The 19425-nt window shown below is 33.8% G+C and overlaps 1 protein-coding gene across 1 annotated transcript in view; it reads right to left on the reverse strand.

Annotated features, from left to right (window-relative positions):
- RYR2 (ryanodine receptor 2) overlaps positions 1–19425 on the reverse strand; it is a 550493-nt gene that overhangs the window by 382961 nt on the left and 148107 nt on the right. The window contains exons 18-23 of the mRNA XM_044674985.1: positions 15468–15586; positions 14837–14970; positions 13127–13368; positions 8959–9151; positions 6590–6806; positions 3432–3536 (exon numbers count right to left, since the gene is read on the reverse strand). Of these exons, the coding sequence (XP_044530920.1) occupies positions 3432–3536; positions 6590–6806; positions 8959–9151; positions 13127–13368; positions 14837–14970; positions 15468–15586 (1010 nt within the window). The remainder of the gene's footprint in view (positions 1–3431; positions 3537–6589; positions 6807–8958; positions 9152–13126; positions 13369–14836; positions 14971–15467; positions 15587–19425) is intronic.

A 19425-nucleotide genomic window follows, 5' to 3' on the forward strand; every position in this document is an offset into this window, starting at 1 on the left:
AGCTATAAATGGAGGTGAAGTTCCAACTGAGGGGGCTTTTGCCTTCTGGCTTTTGCTGTGGCTGGAGGATTTTGCTTTGGCCTAATTGCTTCGGCCTCGGCCTGTGCTTATTTTGTTTTTGGGAAATTTGGACCTATCTCATATCTCTGGACCTCTCCCTGATCTCCCATCTCCATCCCTCCCTTTCCCTGATTTTCCTTTGGGTTCTGCTTGGAAGGGAGGGCTTGGTGATTAAACATTGTGGGTTTTAGTTTCTTTAGATAATTAGAGTATCCTCAAATAAGTTACCTCTAGATTTGATAAAGACTTTTCTTAACAGGCAGTCAAATCTTCCTGACTGGGAGAGCCAGGCTCTCTCTGTCTAAACCTCTCCGCGACCCATCCCCCACCCTCACCCCTCTCCCTAGCAGCAGTTAGAAAACCCTGAACCCCTCCCCACTTCTGACTGACCCTGGTATTAATAAATCTCCTTGTTACCTACTCAAACCTTTTGGTGAATCATTGTGTCAAAAATTAAGACAAGGGCTCAAGAAGAAGGAATCATTTTCTTTTATTTCTTGAAAAACTCGGGTATCCATCTTGGCAGGAAGTACCGCCCCGAGACTTCCTCCAGCCATCAGTTTGACTGGCAGGGAGGGGCCCTCTCGACTCCTCCCAAAAGAGACTGGAGAAACTAACAAGAGAACCCTCCAGCCAAACCTAAACGTTTCTTACTGGCCCTAGTTTCCTCCCTGTATTCTCCATCTCAAGCCTTTGGGAATAAACCTGTTTGAGATTTCTCCTACATTCTCCTACATTCCCCATTTCCCTTATCTCCTATATACCTTCCCATACCTTCATTTCCTTATTCCCCTAATATTCCCTTTATCCTTCCTCACACCCAAATTGCATTTCGTTTGACCCTACTCAGATTATTTACTTTTAATTTCTTGATAACAGTGTTGATCATGAATTTGATGTAGCACTGTGTTAGACCTGTTGTTTAAATGGTAAATCATTTTTTAAAAATATGGATTCCTTTGGATTATTGATTATACTGTTATAGTTTTCATTGCAAAAAGAATGATGTAGATTGTTTAAACCTGTTTTTTCTGGAAATATTAATAATATGGGTTTTACTGGGAAATTGCTTTAGTTCTTAGAAATCTCTGTCCTGATACTGAAACACTGTAAACATTTAATTGGGAATAATCTAAAACGGAAAATAATACTTAGTGAAGGGAAGATTAATTGCGATATGGCTGGTGAAAGCAAACAGAAGAAGGTTCAAAGAGTGCTAGATTAGAATAGCAAAGAAATAAGACATGTGAAAGAGTTCCAATCTAGATCCAAAGGAAGGAACAGGAGAGAATGCATGTGTGTTGAAGTTCTAGGCAAGTAGAAATAAGAAAAGGAGGAAAATTGTAACCAGTTTGCATTAACAGTATGAGTAGCAGGTTTGAATGTATTATAAATGCTAATAAAAGCAGAAATAAGAGATCCATATACATGAACATATTTGCAGCAGCAAAGAACTATTTATTAGGCATTTTAGGCATATTAGCACCTACTATGAGCCAGGTATTGGGATTTGTACCCTTAATATAAAGAAAAAGACAGTTCCTCCCTTCAAGCAACTCACAATGGCAGTGAGGGGACATCAAGCAAACACATATGTACAATCAGGCTATATGAAGGATAAATAGAAAATAATTAATGGAGGAAAGTACTAGAATTAAGAGATTTTTGGGGAGGGCTTTCTGTAGAAAATGTGATTTTAGTTGGTTCTTCAAGGAAGGCAAGAGGCAGAAATGAAGAGGGAGAGCAACCTAGGAAGGGAGAATAGCCAAAGAAAATGCTTGATGCTGAGAGACGGAGTGTCTCATCTGTGGAACAGCTAGATGGCCAATGTCACTAGATCAAAGAGTATGTGGAGACAGAAGACATAAGGTATAATTATCAAGGGATTTGAAAACCAGAAAACTTTGTATTTGTTCCTAAAGATGATAGAAAGCCAGTGCAGTTCAAGTAGAGAGTGATATGGTCAGATCTGCACTCAAGTAAATTCGCTTTGGGGGATGGAGAATGGAAAGGAGTGGGGAGACCCTTGAGGCAGATAGACCCAGCAATAGACTAGTGCAATAGTACAGATTAAGAAATGAGATAATGAGGTACATTTGAGAGATGCTGCAAAGGTAAAATTGACAGACTTTGGGAAGAGATTAGATGGGAAAGTGGAGAGATAGTGAGGAGATAAGGATGATACTTTGGTTACAAGCCTGGGGGACTAAGATGGTAGTACCATTGACAGTAATAGGAAAAGTGGGGAAAAATCAGAGGGTTTATGGGGAATAATAATGATTTCATTTTGGGATGTTTTGGATCAAAGCATCAGTTATAACTCTTAGCCTAGCATATGACCTAGCAAATTATTTGCTCATCCAGTGCCTTAATTTACTCCTTTGCAAAATAAAGTAAGAATTTATTGCACAATCTACTTTACCAAGATGTGAAAATTGGTCTAACACTTTCCAAATACTATGGAATCTAGGAATAAAAGTACTATCTTAATGAGAATATCATAACTACTTTTCCGTTAAATAAACGGACTAAGTTACATGTAGGACATCAACAGCACAGTAGAAAAAATGCCAAGCCTGAAGTCGGGAACACCTGAAATCAAAATCCAGCCTCAGACACTTACCAGCTATGTGACCCATGGCAAGTCACTTAACTCTGTTTGCCTCAGTTTCCTTATCTATAAACTGAACAGGAGAAAGAAATGGCAATCCCCTTCAGTATTCTCTTTCAAAGAAACCCCAAATGATATCATGAAGATTCAGACATGACTGAAAACAACTAAATACCAGGATATGAATGTATAGTAATGAATTAAGAGGGGTTTATGACACCATAAATTCATAATATAAAAAAAGAAAAAGATTTTCTATTTGTTTCTCATTCTATCTTCCATGTACAAAAAACAAAACAGTAAAAGCTGTCTTTGTTCTTTAGCAGAATAGCTTTTATGATAACAAAAATGGATCAAGGGCTTGAGTTATTAATAAAATGGATTAAAAAACCAAATAAGTGGCAAAAGTGACACTGAATTAATTTGAAATTATAAGTTTTCCTATCTAATAAGGCATTATAGTTAAGTGAGAAAATAAAGTTTATAGTTTGTAAGTGTAAATTAAAATTGTAAACACATCTCTACCTTATTTTTCCCCAAATAATTAAATTTATGAACAGTAAAGAAACTAATACTATAATAAGTAAGCCAATAATTTCATTCTTTCGGCTAAAGAAAAAATTGTTCAAAAATGGTGTTATATTTTTCATTTTCTTACTTGTGAATAAAAATTTGAAAACTGAAGGATAATTGTAATGAGGACTGTTTTCCAGAAAGATTAACTTAAAAAACTTTAAAATAAATTTCAAAAATCACATACCGGTCCATATTGCCAGCCGAGTTCAATTTTATTCATTACCCATAACTCATGGATGTTCTCTGCTAATTTTTCTCTGATTCTTTCCAGATGAGGAGGCAAAACAATCTAAAAGAAGAGGAGAATACATTTTTAACCACTTCAATAAAGTACTTGTCAGTTGCTCGTCATTAATCAGAAATAGGGGGGAAAAGGACTATATATGAATTTCATTGTTAAAGGAAGCTCTAAGAGGAGTATCTCTTAACAAAGCAGGTTAGGATCTTCTTTTTAATTTATATTCTTAGAAAGTTGCCCAGATTACTAAGAGATAAAATGACTTGTCCAGAGTCACATAGTCAATATGGGTCAGAGGGGTGACTTGCAACCTGGCTCTGATAGCTTTCAATCCACTATTTCACAGCTGCTGTATCACTAATTGCATTAATAAAAATGAATGTCTTATTAACTATTATAATTAATAAAAAAGGAAATCTCAGGGGCAGCTGGGGAGCTCAGTGGAGTGAGTCAGGCCTGGAGACAGGAGGTCCTAAGTTCAAACCCGGCCTCAGCCACTTCCCAGCTGTGTGACCTTGGGCAAGTCACTTGACCCCCATTGCCCACCTTTACCACTCTTCCACCTATGAGACAATGCACCGAAATTAAGGGTAAAAAAAAAAAAAAGGAAATCTCAAATCAGACATTCAATATGGTTTTTCTTTGAATATTACTATTTGGGGTCTTTTTTGAGCCAAGCCTAGTTTGCCATGTGAACTGATAAGTAAGTACAAAGATGACAGGAATACTATGGCAACAACTGACAGGTGCTTAAATTGCCAAGAATAAAAAGCTAAAAGGGCTATAAAAGAATGCCTGCCCTTTGATCCAGCCATACCATCATTGGGTTTGTACCCCAAAGAGATCATAGATAAACAGACTTGTACGAAAATATTTATAGCCGCACTCTTTGTGGTGGCAAAAAACTGGAAAATGAGGGTATGCCCTTCAATTGGGGAATGGCTGAACAAATTGTGGCATATGCTGGTGATGGAATACTATTGTGCTCAAAGGAATAATAAACTGGAGGAATTCCATGTGAACTGGAAAGACCTCCAGGAATTGATGCAGAGCGAAAGGAGCAGAGCCAGAAGAACATTGTACACAGAGACTGATACACTGTGGTAAAATAGAATGTGGTGGACTTCTGTACTGGCAGAAATGCAATGACCCAGGACAATTCTGAGGGATTTATGGAAAAGAACGCTACCCACATTCAGAGGAAGAACTGCAGGAGTGGAAACACGGAAGAGGGGCAACTGCTTGAACACATGGGTTGAGGTGGACATGATTGGGGATGTAGACTTGAAACTACCACACCAATGCAACTAACAATTTGGAACTAGGTCTTGATCAATGGCACATGTTAAAACCAGTGGAAATGCACAGCGGCTATGGGGGAGGGACGCTGGTGGGGATGAAGGGAAAGTAAGAGCATGAATCATGCAACCATGTTAACTTTTCTAAAAATTAATATTTAAAAAAAGAATAAAAAGCTAAATATCATTTATTCAAAAACATTCATTCAAAGCTCCCATAGTCAGTGCTTTGAAGGATAACAATGTTTCCCTGTGAGAATTAATATCTTATGGCAATGAACTTTGTACCTTTTCTGAGCCTTTCCAGTTCACTGTCTAAACTGGCTCATGTTTCTCTGAATTCTGCCTATTTATATTTAATATGCCATTGTTAGTCAAATTTTAATAAACTATTAATAAAGAAAAAAAGAGTTTTAGACATACATTTTGTTTTAATTTATCACCCTTTTCCACAAAGAAGATTAGTATAACTTCCATTTAGTTCAGTCACTAAGTAATTTGCATATAGCAGTATCTAATTTCTATTTCTTTATTTTGATGTGTAAAAGTGTTGGAAGTAGTGGTTATTTATGTCATATAGAATCAGGAATATGCCTGAAGATCATAAAAGCAGGTAGAATGTAGGCCTTTCAGATGGCACTGTTAAAATAGTTCTGATAATCCTGCTAAAAAATAATATGCTCTCCCTTTAAAAGGGAAAATAAAAGGGACATGTGAGACTCCATTACTGTAAAGCAGGAACAATCTGTGGAATCAAGCTAACAATGAGGCTGTACTTTTGTCTTTCTTCTGTACTTTGTATGCATTTGGCAAAGTCTGTTCAAAGAGCTGTGATCTAGGCTCTCTGAGGCTTTAGACACAAAGTATTATAAAGAGGTTCAGAACTGATGACTGTCACAAGATTAACAACAACAGAATACTTTACCATTTTTGAGCCCTTTCCTATACTGATAGCATGTTAGTGTCAGAGGCTATCAGATCATGGCATTTACTACTTTAGGATCTTGATAACTTGCCAGATTTAAGCTATGGAAAGCAACCAAAGAGTTATCTTTGTTAAACTATAAGTATTATACCTAAATAATTTATGCCTGATAGACATGTCATGTATATCTCACCTGAAAAAATATTTTGGGTTTATTTTACTACTTCATTAAAGAATCCAAAGACAATCAACAGATAAAGAGATGAATAATGGACAAGTTATTTAAAAGACCTTAAAAGACAATCTCACCTCATTAGTGACTTCTATACAACTTTGGACTTCATCAGTGAGATAAATATACATTTAATCATCTGAGATATATTCTACATTCTTCTAGAGTTTTAGAGTTGTTCCACTCAATTGTTATTATTATTTATTTTAAAACCCTTATCTTTCTTCTTAGAATCAATACACTGTATCAGCTACAAAGCAAAAGAGTAACAATTGCTAGTGGGGGTTAAGTGACTTGCCCAGTGTCACAGAGCTAGAAATTATGTGAGAGCACATTTGAACCCAGTACCTCCCATCTTTAGTCTCTAGGCCTGGCTCTCAATCTACTGATCCACTTTCCTGCCCATATGTTAAATTGCTATTTGACTTACAAAACAGATTCTACATAACAATATTAATACACAAAAATTAAAACTAAAAATCTAATTATACATTAGTATTTACAAAACAAAGAAGTGCTGATTGGTCTTATGTTTATTTTATACATTAAAATTTTAAAGTACTGTTTAATGACTAATACAAATACTGAGATCACCAGAGAGAATCACTGGCTTAATTAAATGCAAAAGGGTGTCAGGAGGTTTTCCTACCTGGCTAGTATCCACAGGGACTGGTGTGAAGGCTGCTTGTGATAAAGAAACAGTAGGGCCCAGTAGATCTCTTGAGTATGTTCGATCTTGCTTGTATTCTCGACTATGCTCCACTTTCAACTTTTCTTTTGGCAAGACAGCTTCAAAGCAAGGAGCATAGCCAGGTGGAGGAAGGAATTTGAATTCTCCATGCCGACCTCCAAGAAGAAAGCGTACCCTAATCATCAAAAAAATAACAGAAAGTCATAATTCAGGCAAAATATTCATATATTTACTCAGAAAGATAAATTAAATCTAAATGTACAATTAGTATTATCTGGAGTTACCATCTTTACAATCATTAAATAATAAATCAAATTTCTCTTAGTGTCTAAGACATGCCCTAGTAAATTAGGATATAGATCATTATATTTTTCAAAAGGAAAAAGTACAAGATCCTGTGGATGTAGATAAATCAAAGTATTTCCACTGAATAAATAACTTGAAATCCATGGAGTTTTCTCTTAAGAGCAAAATAACCCCATAATACACGTATACACTAATCAGCAATATGGTGCAGTGTTATAAACAGTAGAATATGAGTCACAAAACTTGAACTAGCATTCACCTACTGGCATTTTCTGGCTATACAAGCATAGAAAAGTCATTTAAACTATAGACCTCAATTTTATGATCCATAATCACTATTATCCCTAAACATACCTGTAATATCTACTTCACAGATGTTTTGAGGATAAAAAGAGAAAATGTGAGTATATTTGTGAAGTATCAAGCCCCCAAAAGTAAAGTATTAATATTAGTAGAAACTTAAGTTTACACAAGGACAGAGTACTAGGCTAAGTTGACAAAAAATGTTAGATATGTTCTCACTGTTCAAGATTCCAATGAAATATTGTCAGGGCCCCATCATATTCATGTATTTACTAAAAACCAAAGGAATGATCTTATTGGTCTTTATAAATTCTTCAAACCAAAATATTTTCTCAACATAATCATTATATCAAAAGCAGAGGTGTATCTCTCAAAGATTTCATTCTCGATTCTTTTTCATATTGCCTTTAAAATAAGACAAGCTTTCTACAATGTTGTCCAAGCATATGGCACTCTTTTTTGTCAAATTGAACTTGGTTTAAAAATCTGTAAGATAAGCTTTAAGAAGATATTTATGTTGTATTTAAAGTTTATAAAATGCTTTCCATATATTAATTTTTTTGAAATGAATTCTCAGAACTCTCTTGTAACTTTCTTTTTGTAATCTTCCTTTTAATGTTATCTGATTTTAAGGATATAGTATTTAAGAGTGGTTACAGTTTATCTAATTAGAGTGGATCTGAATAGTTCTAATTTCATTAGAACATCTTATTGCAAAGTGGCCATAACATTTTTTTACCTTACAATTTCATCTTTGATTTAAATTCTATCCTTACCCAATAAAAAGAAAAGGAGAGAATAAGAAAAAAATTTATACATGAATATTCTAGAAACTTTAGAAATAGTACTGGTTTGTTCCCTTACAGACACGGGAAAAAGGGAAGAAACTTAATTTTCCATACTTTCCCTTTTTTTCATATGTTACTTCTTGATCAGAATGATAAACTGCAAATAATCTCTCAAATAATAAAAATTAAGCTTCATTTCTGAGTAAATATATGATGGATCTGTAGTAGTTAAAGTTTATAAGAGATATCAATTATATTTTCTATATGAAATGAGGTGGTACAGTGGATAAAGTTCTGGGCCTGGAGTCTGAAAGGCCTGAGTTCAAATTTGGCCTCAGAAATTTCCTAGTTATGTGATCTGAGACAAGTCACTTCCATGTTTGCTTAATTTTAAATTAAGTCTTTCTCACTCCAAGACAAGTGTTCCACTGTGCCACATTTGCCTATAGTAACTTGTTTATATATTGAAATAGTTTTGACATAATCATACTCCAGAAAAGGTACTTGTGCAATAATGTATACTCATCAGGCTATGGCAGACAGAAGTTAGGAGCGTAAGATCTGAGAACTAACGCAAAACGAGTGACAAATTCAGAAAAGCTATTTGCTTTATAATTTCTTAAAAGAAATATGGTCAAACATGTTATATCTTAAATAGCAAGAAATGAACTTGAAATATTTCTAAAACTCTAGCTTGCCTGAACTAATTTCTATTCTGCTCACACCTTTGCAGAAGAGTAAATGAACAGATTTCACAATCTTTAATCTTATTGTCTTTCAAGAAACAGACAAAATGCAATCAGGCATACATGCAAAAATGAGAGGTAAATAAAGATTAAAGATGATGGGGGAATAACTATACAATTTTCTGTCAAAATAAAAGAAGTTGGGAAAGCCAAAAAAAAAAAAGTCACCATCAGAAATACTAACTTTATTCCTGCTGAGAAACTAACAACTGGAAAAAAGAGGCCATCAATATTGAAATTCTCAAACATTCCTTGAACTGGCTGTCCATTGATTCGGAATGAAATGCTTGGGGCACTTAGGTCTAAACAGCAGCTGATGACATCATCAGTTCGCAACAGGTGTTGGTTTGGTGAACTCACTGTCCGAGCTATGCAACCTATTAAAGAAAGAGATGAAACCATCTGACATCACTTCCAAAGATTTCAATAATTAATGAAAAATGCATTTAAAATAAGGAAGCATATTCATTTGAAATGTTAAACAATGCCATTTTCAGACATTTCCTTTAAAATAAATTGGTGTTACATTAAAAATATTGAATTCAGATTAAATATAATGGTCAGTCTTGATCACAGAAGGCAGATAATGACAAATACTTGCTGCAGATGCTGTTAAGCAGAGCCAAGGAGTAAGTTTTGATTAATTTATTTTTCTTTGTTAAAAGGAGAGATCTAATGAAGAGGATATCAGGAAATAAAAATATTATAAAATAAAAGATATTAACAAAATGTTTTTAAAAAATACACTGGTACTGCACATTAACAGTTGGCCACATAGTTCATGCTTTTTAATATAGAAATATATCACACTTCTGCAATTTCCAGAAATAAGTGTTGCTGAATGAAATCTATGGCAGAATGGGAATATGCAAAATCTTCTATAGTAGATAGCTTGATTAGGTATGATTATCTGGTATATAAATAAATCTATTATATTTATAGTATATTATTAAAATAAAAATTAAATTATTAAAATAATAGTATAAAATAACATCAACAAGTTTCATCTTATGAGAATTAAACTACTATGTGAATATAAAACTGCTCTCCTATATAATATGAATTGCATCCTCTAATCCAGTGGGGTCCCAGTTGGCACAGAATGGGAACCTGAAAAATCTAATTTAACAGCTAGCTCCATCCAATACAGAATTCTATTCTATAACCCTCACTTTTATAACACTTTTTTTCTATTTCTGTTTCTCTGAAATTTTATATTAAACATATTTTAATGACATCAGTAGTTTCCACAAAACCATACACTCTGCTTACCTATATTCAAATCTATACATGTAATATTAGCTATATGGTAACTCTGCTATAGTTTTCAGAATCCACCAAAGATAGAATATGGGGGAAATTGGAAGAAAAAATGGGCAACAAAATCAGTGAAGAACATAATAAATACTATAACTTCATTCATAGAAAGACCTAAAAGTGTCCAAAAAATCATCATATAAAGCCATTTCCCACTGAGTTTTAATTATAGTTAAGTAATAGTGTAGATTATATTATTTATAGAGTAGGTTACTTCCCTTAGCACACTTCTTTAGTCTGTAGTAAGATGCATTACAAAAATATTATTTGATATAAATTTTAAATGAAAACAATGAAACAAAATCAAACAATTCTACTTCTCTGAAAAAGGTCAGATAAAAATAGGATTAAAATATATTTCAATTGAAATGTGGAACAATTTTCAGAAAAGCTGTGAAACCAATCAATGTTTAAAATAAAAGCTGGAAGACCACTTATTAATTATGTTATAGTGAGAATTCATTTTGGATCCAGATTGGACTAGGTATTTATGGAAGTTCCTTCCAAATCTAATTCCTTTTTTATACCTTGATTCTATTCTCTCCCTATACTTTCTTTCTTAGTGACCTTACATGAATTCATTTATCATGTCTACACAAATGACACCAAGATCTAGATATCAACCCCTAATCTTTTTCCTAAGCTCAACTAGATATCTCATAGCCATCCTAAATTCAACATAGCTTTCTGTCAACAATGATTTATCAAGTTCCATGGTGAGTACTTGGGGATACAAAAAAAGAAAAAAGGAAAAAGCCATCCCTTGCTCTTAAGGTACTCACAATATAATGTGGAAATAATATGCAAACTATATACAAACAAGGTATGAACATGATAAATTTGGACATGATCAATATAAGGAGGACACTGGAAATCATAAAAGAATTTGTGTTGTTTTTAAATAAAGGTAAGATTTTAGCTGAGACTTGAAGGAAGTCATAGATGCCAAGAAATAGGGCTAATGATGGAGGCATTGAGAACAGCCAATGAAATTGTAAAGAGCTAGGCAATGAAGAATGTTTGGTGGGAAGAATGGCAAGGGAAGCTGAGAGGCAGATGTTCTACTTATAACCTAAGAACAAAACTTCCTTGAGAGAAAACTCATTATTTGAAAAGAAAAGTTTGGAAAACTGGAAAGCATTATGGCACAAAATACATTTAAACCAACCTCTCATATCACATACCACAATAAGCTCAAAATTTGGTGAGCCGTCTTAGTAAGTAGCCTATTCATTAGGAAAAGGCTAAAACAACTGTAGCACTCAGATGTAATGTAATATTACTGTGCCATGAGAAGTTACAATTATGAAGAATTTAGAGAAACATGGGAATCCTAAGCAGAGAAAACAAAAGCAGAATGGGAAAATACTGTATGCAACAAATACAATATACAATGAGTTTATCAAACATTAACTTGCTATAGCCATTAACCGCCATGTGTTGATTACTTAATCTTTTCTATTGATCCATTACTCTATTTCTTAGCTAGTACCAGATGGTCTTGATGATTACTGTTTTATAGTTTAGTTTGAGATTTGTTACAATCAGGCCTCTATCCTTCAATTTTTTTCACTAAATCCCTTGATAGCCTTGGCCTTTTGTTCTTCCAGATGCATTTTAGTTATTATTTTTTCTAGTTGTATTAAATAATTTTGGGGTAGAATACAATACACAATGGAAAGAACAATAAAAACAAAATCCATTTACATAACTGAATGTTGGGTAATTATATGATCAAACTTTTCAATTAAGAAGAAATGCTCTTTATACTATTTGACTAAGTTAAAGGGTTTCTCCATTTTAACTGATTGAATGTTTTTCCTCTTAATTTTTTATTCTTTGTTACAAGTGATAGCTTCCTTTGTAAGGAAGAAGAAAAAGAAACACAGGTGAATACGTGAATAAAATTCAAGATTTTTTAAATGCTAGCCTAATATATTTTCGCACAACCCAGATGATTTTTACATGTCCACATGCCAAAAGTGATGAAACTTTATAGGAAAACAAAAAATTAAATCCTATAATGTGGATCTACTCTTTTAAAAATCTATGGTATAGGGAGCAGCTGGGTAGCTTAGTAGATTGAGAGCCAGGTCTAGAGATGAGAGGTCCTAGGATCAAATCTGGCCTCAGATATTTCCCAGCTGTGTGACCCTGGGCAAGTCACTTAACCCCCATTGCCTAGCCCTTATCACTCTTCTGCCTTGGAGCCAATACACAGTATTGACTCCAAGATGGAAGGTAAAGGTTTAAAAAAAATCTATGGTATAGACCAGTGATGGGCAAACTACGGCCCGTGGGCCAGATGCAACCCCCTGAAATGTTCTATCTGGCCACCCAACATTATTCCTAATTTGAAGAATACACTGAGTAGGATACAATACAATGAAACTTCAAGAGTTGCCTTAGAAATAAACTGACAGATGAGCATTTCCTTTCCTTTGGCTCCCTCTTTAAAAAGTTTGCCATCACTGATATAGACTGATGTTTTAATACATACTTAAATACCAATAGGTTTCATGCCCATTTCAGGCTATTTAGCTGATGAATTCTATCATTCATTTTTAAATAATCACCTTTATTGTTCTGAAATATGCTTATATTGTAATTATTTTTGAAATTCTCATGGCATTCTTGTATCTATCCATAAATAACAAATGGTCTGCTTCTACACTATTTATTTAAGTTGGAAAACAAAATATTGGAGCATATCACTGAGGGAAGAAGAATGCTATCATCTCAAGGTAAAAGAAATTTGAATTCTTTAAATGTGTGTGTATACATATATATATATATATATATATAAAACTTAAATGCATTATACCTTTTTAATATATGCTTAAAATTTCAGCTTTCTTTCCACCTCCATCTCAACAGATTTTGGTTTTTGCTAAAGTTAACATTACTTGAATATCAGCTCTTTGAACACCTTACATATTCATAGGTAGAATGTGTTGCTCACATCAAGTTTCAGAAGTTAATTTTAAGGGGGAAAAAGTCTTATTTGGAATTTCATAGAAGCAAAGAGCATTTACCTGACCATAGATGAAGTCCATCAAATCCATAGGAGAACAAATCATCTCCAACACCATTTCCACCCCATTCTTCACCACCCCCAGGATAGGGGGAATAACCTTCTGTTGAAGCCCAACCTACTCGGAGGTGCGTTGCTTCAGCTGTCACAAAAGGTTCTGTGTGGTCTACCATGAGCTCATAGTACCATTTCCTATATTGAGCTGACCCTTCACTGATGCCAAGGAAAATATTGGGCCGCATACTTTGAAGAGAAAAAAAATACAAGTTGAAAAAATCCAAATACATATGACAGCATCACTTTCAGTTTACATTAGTGACTTTTTTTCAGAGAATAAATAAAAAACATATTATTTAAATATAGTCACTGACTTAGTATACAAATACATTCAGAGTCTTGATCCTAATACAATTCCATAAATATAATATTTTGTTTGTTGTTCTAGCTAAAATTATGTTTATAGTTCTGATTAAACTATGATTGAAGGGTTTAATGTGTTGGATTTTTCCCTCCAATTGCCCTCCTATGATATTTGTAGGGCTATGGTAGTAATCTCCCTATTTAATAATCAGCTCTTTGGAATAATGTATGCAAAACACTTTTAAGTTTAATCTACATTTACTAATATTTTTCCTCATAATTTCCTTAAGTCTAGAAAATCAATGAAACAATAAATAAGGCCTTGATTTATAGTGTGCTGATTTCTGAGGTTTAAATGCTCACACAAAATTAAGAATTGGCTCTCTTGAGCTAATTTGAGTTGATTATAATACTTTTTCTTCTATATATGTTATAGTTAAAGAGAAATATAATAGAAAAATAACTTTTAACCTTTCCATTACCTAAATGTGCAATTAATTCATTTTTAGCTAAGAAATACTGCCATATTTCTTCTCTCACAAAAAAGGAACACCACAAAATGCAAGTTCCTTGAGAAAAGGCTTGTGTTTGTTTTTTTGGATTTCCCATCTGCTATATGTAACACAGTATCTGGAACTTTTTTTTAAATTTTTTTTATTTTTTGTAAGCACTTAATAAATTCTAGATTACTGATGTTGGCATATTACATTTTAATCTCACTTTCAATAGCTTCTAAGGACATACTAAATCACTGCATCTTTACTTGCTTTTAATAAATACAGAAAATCAGCATGTATTTACATCCATTTAATATCAACCTATTCTAATAAACTTCAAATTTTATTTAGCAAATTAGATGGCCCAATTTTACTCTGGCATCAATATATCTCTTTCTCCATTTCCACTGTTAACAGTGTTAATTATGAAATCCAACTGTCTCTAAAGACTTAAAAATCAGTGTCACATCAAAGGCAAAGGAAAGGTACAGGAAGATTATGAATAGGCTACTATGTATAATCAATGGGTCACTTCAAAGATTAGGAGTAAAAGATGACATTAGAGAAGGGCTGGTTATGTGTCAAGAACAAAGTATGGCATAAAGATAATAAGAGTTCTTCTCTGTACTCTCTCCATATAAGGAGAAAACAAAGAAGATTTCTAGCACATCTGGGTAGACCCTCATGGAAAACATATGGAAGTGCCTGGACAAGAGTTATATAAAAAAGATAGGCATGAATGGGTGTACTCTACAATACTTTTAAGTTGCTGAATCAAAAAGTTTACAAGATACAACTTCTAGAAAAGAGACTTAAAAGGCTATATGTTATTAGATTTCTTTTTTTTTAAATACCTGCTCACGTGATTCACAAGACGTGTCTGTAGTAGCAGATCTCTTCCTGGTAGGAGGTTGTCACAGATTAGATGCTGATTAGAGCGGACTGCAACTCCATGACAAACACAGAGAGAACATAAGACATCCAGGACCTATAAAAGAAAACATCTTACTTATTGTCTTTACTCTTTATTATTGATATTCAACCAGTATAATTCACATTAGAAAGCAGTAAAAATCTTATAATTCCCTTTGACTCAAAAACCTTAAAAGTTTCCAAGAAGAGTCTCTTTATAAAAATTCAACTCTTATTTAAATCTACTATAGGTAAAGAACATTCATCATGCCCCTAAATACTTATGAAAGACTATTTGAAAGTAAATGAGAAAATGATTCCTCATAAGGAAAAGTTAGAGGGATGCTTAAGTTTCCTATTTTTTTAATATATTTTCAATGCTTCATTCTTAGCTCCTAGAAATTTAGAAACATCACATTCTTATGTTTTAATGCAGTCTGCAAATACTTCATACCAACCAACATGTCACTAATGTCAGTAGAGTAATATAATTAATATTACCAAAAAAATCCTCATTCTCCTTTCTTGTACAATTTCTTAGTTCACTTTATGTCAATAAAACATCTCCCTCACCTTGTGATTTCTTCCATGTTTGTCTAAAAGTGAGATAATGGATTTAATATGTCCTTCTTTAATAATATTCAGAGCTTCCGGACTTTCCACCAGCACACAATGTAAAACCTCTAGAATACCTAAAGACAAAACAAAAGGTAAAAAAGTAAAAAAAATAAGCACTCAGGGACTTATATCTACTCTTCTTGGAAACATGATAACCACAGGAAAATAGTGTCCTCAAGAAAAATTCAGTAGATTGAGAAAAATCAAGCATATGCTTTGGAAAATGATTAACTTTATATTTGTCTCCTCCTATAAACAAGTTTCACTCTTTCTCACCATGACCTTTTGGTTCTCCTTGAATTTTCTTTGTAGGATATCTTGCCCCATTCAGAAATGAGTCTTGTACCAAATGTCAATGCTATACTGAGTGTTCTGATATCTCAATATAGCCCAGCAATGGTGATAATTAACTTAAAATTTATTCAGATTTTAAAAAGAAAACTAATGAACTACAAAAAAAATGTGATTTTATATATGTGTATGCTATTTATATTTATATGTGTACATATATACATTTGTACACTATTTACTATACTATGATGGCTCATGTGGATATAATACTGGACCCAGAATCATCGATACCTAAGTTTAAATCCAGCCTCAAATACTTACTAGCTATGTGACCCTGGGGAGCTCACTTGACCTTTGTTTGTCTTAATCCACAGGAGAAGGAAATAGTAAACCACTCCTGAGTCTTGGCCAAGAAAACTCCCTGACATATTATTGTCCATGGAATAATGAAGAGTCAGACATGACTGAATGACTAAACAATAATACTCTACTATAATATATACAAACACATACCATATACTATATCTATAGTAATGGAACTTATTGCATAAAGACCCAAGGTCAATGTCTGTACTAATATAAAATATGCCAGGGAATGAGAGTATAGCCTCATGAAACCGAAAGAAGCACTGAAGGAAAACTCATTTGCAAGAAAGTTTGGTGAGAGAGGTAACAAAGCAAAATCTTCTAAGAGCTTTTAAGAATGAAACTAGAAGGGAAAATACAGATGAAAGAGGAAAAAAATCACCAAAATTTTATAAATATTTTAAACCATCAAGAATAAAGAAGTCATTACATCGTATTGTTCAACAATGTTTCATTTTCTGTGTACAATGTTCTCTTGGTTCTGTTCATTTCACTCTGCATCAGTTCCTAGAGGTTCTTCTGGTTCATATAGAAATCATATTGTCCATGGGGTTTTTCATGGCAAAGACAGTGAAATGATTTGTCATTTCTGTTTCCAGTGAATTAGGGCAAATAGAGGTTAAGTGGCTTGCCAAGGATCACATAGCTAATAAGTGATTAAAGCTGCACTTGAACTCAGATCTTCCTTACTCTAGACTTAGCACTATAAAAAAAAGGTGACTGTAAATTAATATAAGCAATGGATTGATTATTTGGTTCATATACTCTGCTTGCTATGCTTGCAAAGTATCTTCAGTATATATCAGTGAAGTGAAGTCCATAAGTGAACTTCTCTTCAAGGCTAGGTGCAAGGATGCTAAGGAGACTCATGTTATAAAAGATAAACTATTTATTGAAAGTATATAAGGATAAAAAAGATTTTTAACTCTAAGAGATTCTAACTCTGCCCAAATAAAACTCCCTGGTTCTGCAAGAAACCACTTTTCCTGTTTTCACAGGCTACACTAATCCTTCCTGATTTTTACTATTCTAAATAAACTACCACTATTATCCTTATAATTCTTAATTTTGCCTCTAAGTTATAAAAATAACAAAAACTAGCGGGTAGAGTCTCAACAAAAATCAAGTTAGGACTCTGAGCCTTAACAAACTCAGAGTCCAAACCAAAGACCAGGGTTTTCTTTGGTCTTCTCAGAGTTAAATCCATCTATAAAAACAGCAATAGATAGTCAATAGTGTTTCCCAAGTTGGAAAAAGAAAACACTAAGCTCCTTTAGGTCTTTCTCTCAGACAGTAAGAGAGAGTCAAAGATGTTACCTCCTCCAGCCCTGAGAGAGAGAGTCCCTGTGTGTGACTCTGCCAACTGCAAGAGAACAACTGCCAACTGCCACACCCAGAAAGGGTAACTGTGACAGAAAAACCATTAAAACTCTCAACATTTGAAACTGACACTCTCAGGTCTGCTTCAAACTCCAATTCTTTCTCAAGCCAGCTTTTTTACTTATTTCTAAACTGACATAACAATATCTAATTTCTAATATCATCCTTAAAGCACTCTATCCACTGAGTCATCTAACTGCCCCAACATGGCACATACTAGATGCTTATAAAATGCTTTTTGACTTGACATGCTATATGAATCCCCATTAAGTTATTCCTTCTTACCACTAGATGGAAATAGACACTAACTCAGTAAAGACTCAAACCAAACTGTGTTCTCTGCTAGGGATCAGGAAATGAGAAAGAATTGAACAGGAAGAGATAGAGGGAGGGAATGAAAGAGGAATTTCTTATGATCCTAGAAGACTAAACCTCCTCCAAGTCACTTATATTTGCAAAGAGCCTCTAGCATTTTTTTAACAGGGAAAGAGTCCTATGTTTACAGAGTGTTTGCATGCTCTTTTTCTATTACTTCTTCATTTCTCTGACTTGACAGTGAGTACTTCTGCCTCTGAGATGTTGGCACAAGAGGTGTAGATTGGCAGAATTATATAGACACTAAGAAACCAATGTAGCAATTGAATAAAGAACTCTATGATGCCAACTGGAGTAGTCAAGAATAGTCAGGATCAGAGTCATAATCAGTATTGCCCAGTAACAACCACAGTCTGGCAGTTAATATGGTTCTGCTTGTATAGGGGATGTGAGGAAGTCATTTTTCTTTTTTAGCCTATAATCTAGGATGGGTCTACAATTTTCCTTATCTCTTTCCTTCCTAAGTTTCAGATATATATATGCAGTTAGGAATTTCATCTCAATATGAGGAAAAAGAAGAGAGAATAAAGAAGAGATGTTGAGTGGCAACGACTGATATTCAGAAGTGTCTGACCTAGTTTACTTCTAATCTTATTCTATATTCAACATAGTATGTAATAACGACATACTAAGTATCTGATTCTATGAATGCTTTAGGAAGTCATTTGAAAGAAATATTTAATGAGCTGAGAGCTAAGTTTTCTATAGACAGCAGATTTAAATTTTAATATTTCACACACTTCTCCTAGGCTACATCCAACCCTGGGAGTCAAAGAAAAATGGTGTAACTATAAACTTTGAGTGCCCTCTCATGTTTAACTCATACTGTTTGTTTTTTTTTGTCATTTTCAGCCATGTCCAGCTCTACATGACTACTTTTGGTTTTTTCTTGGCAAAGATACTGGTGTGGTTTGGATATTTACATCTCTAGATCATTCTATAGATGATGAAATTGAGGCAAAAATGTTTAATTGCTGTGCTCAGAGTCGAACAGCTAGTTCTGAGGCTTGATTTGAACTGAGATCTTTCTAAATTCTAGCCAGGAATTCTTTCCACCATACCACCTAGCTGCCCTAGATCATATATTACATTTAATGAATTAAGATCCCTTGGCTAGATAATTAACAGTGACTACCTTCCATCTATGAATAAGGGATGAGAATTCTTGAGCCATAACAAAGTCTTATAATATTATCAAGATAGGTTGCAAGGGAAGCTATTATCCCATATCACTTCTTTGTGGTCTGAGATGAGGTATTTCCATTTGACTGGTGATATGAGAGCCCCAGACAGAGAAAGAACTGCACAGAGCAGAATAACCCATTCCATTACAACAAACATCCTTTATTCAGGAATATCTAGGTTCAAGTACAGCTTTTGATACATCATATCATGTGATCCTGAACAATGAACAATTAATTTCTCAATGTCCCCAGTAACTCTCTAAAAGTATAATCATCTGATCTACATTGGTAAATAGCCTCTTGAACAGATGCTGCCT

This window comes from Gracilinanus agilis, chromosome 4 (genome assembly GCF_016433145.1).
Source record: "Gracilinanus agilis isolate LMUSP501 chromosome 4, AgileGrace, whole genome shotgun sequence".
Classification (NCBI taxonomy): domain Eukaryota; kingdom Metazoa; phylum Chordata; class Mammalia; order Didelphimorphia; family Didelphidae; genus Gracilinanus; species Gracilinanus agilis.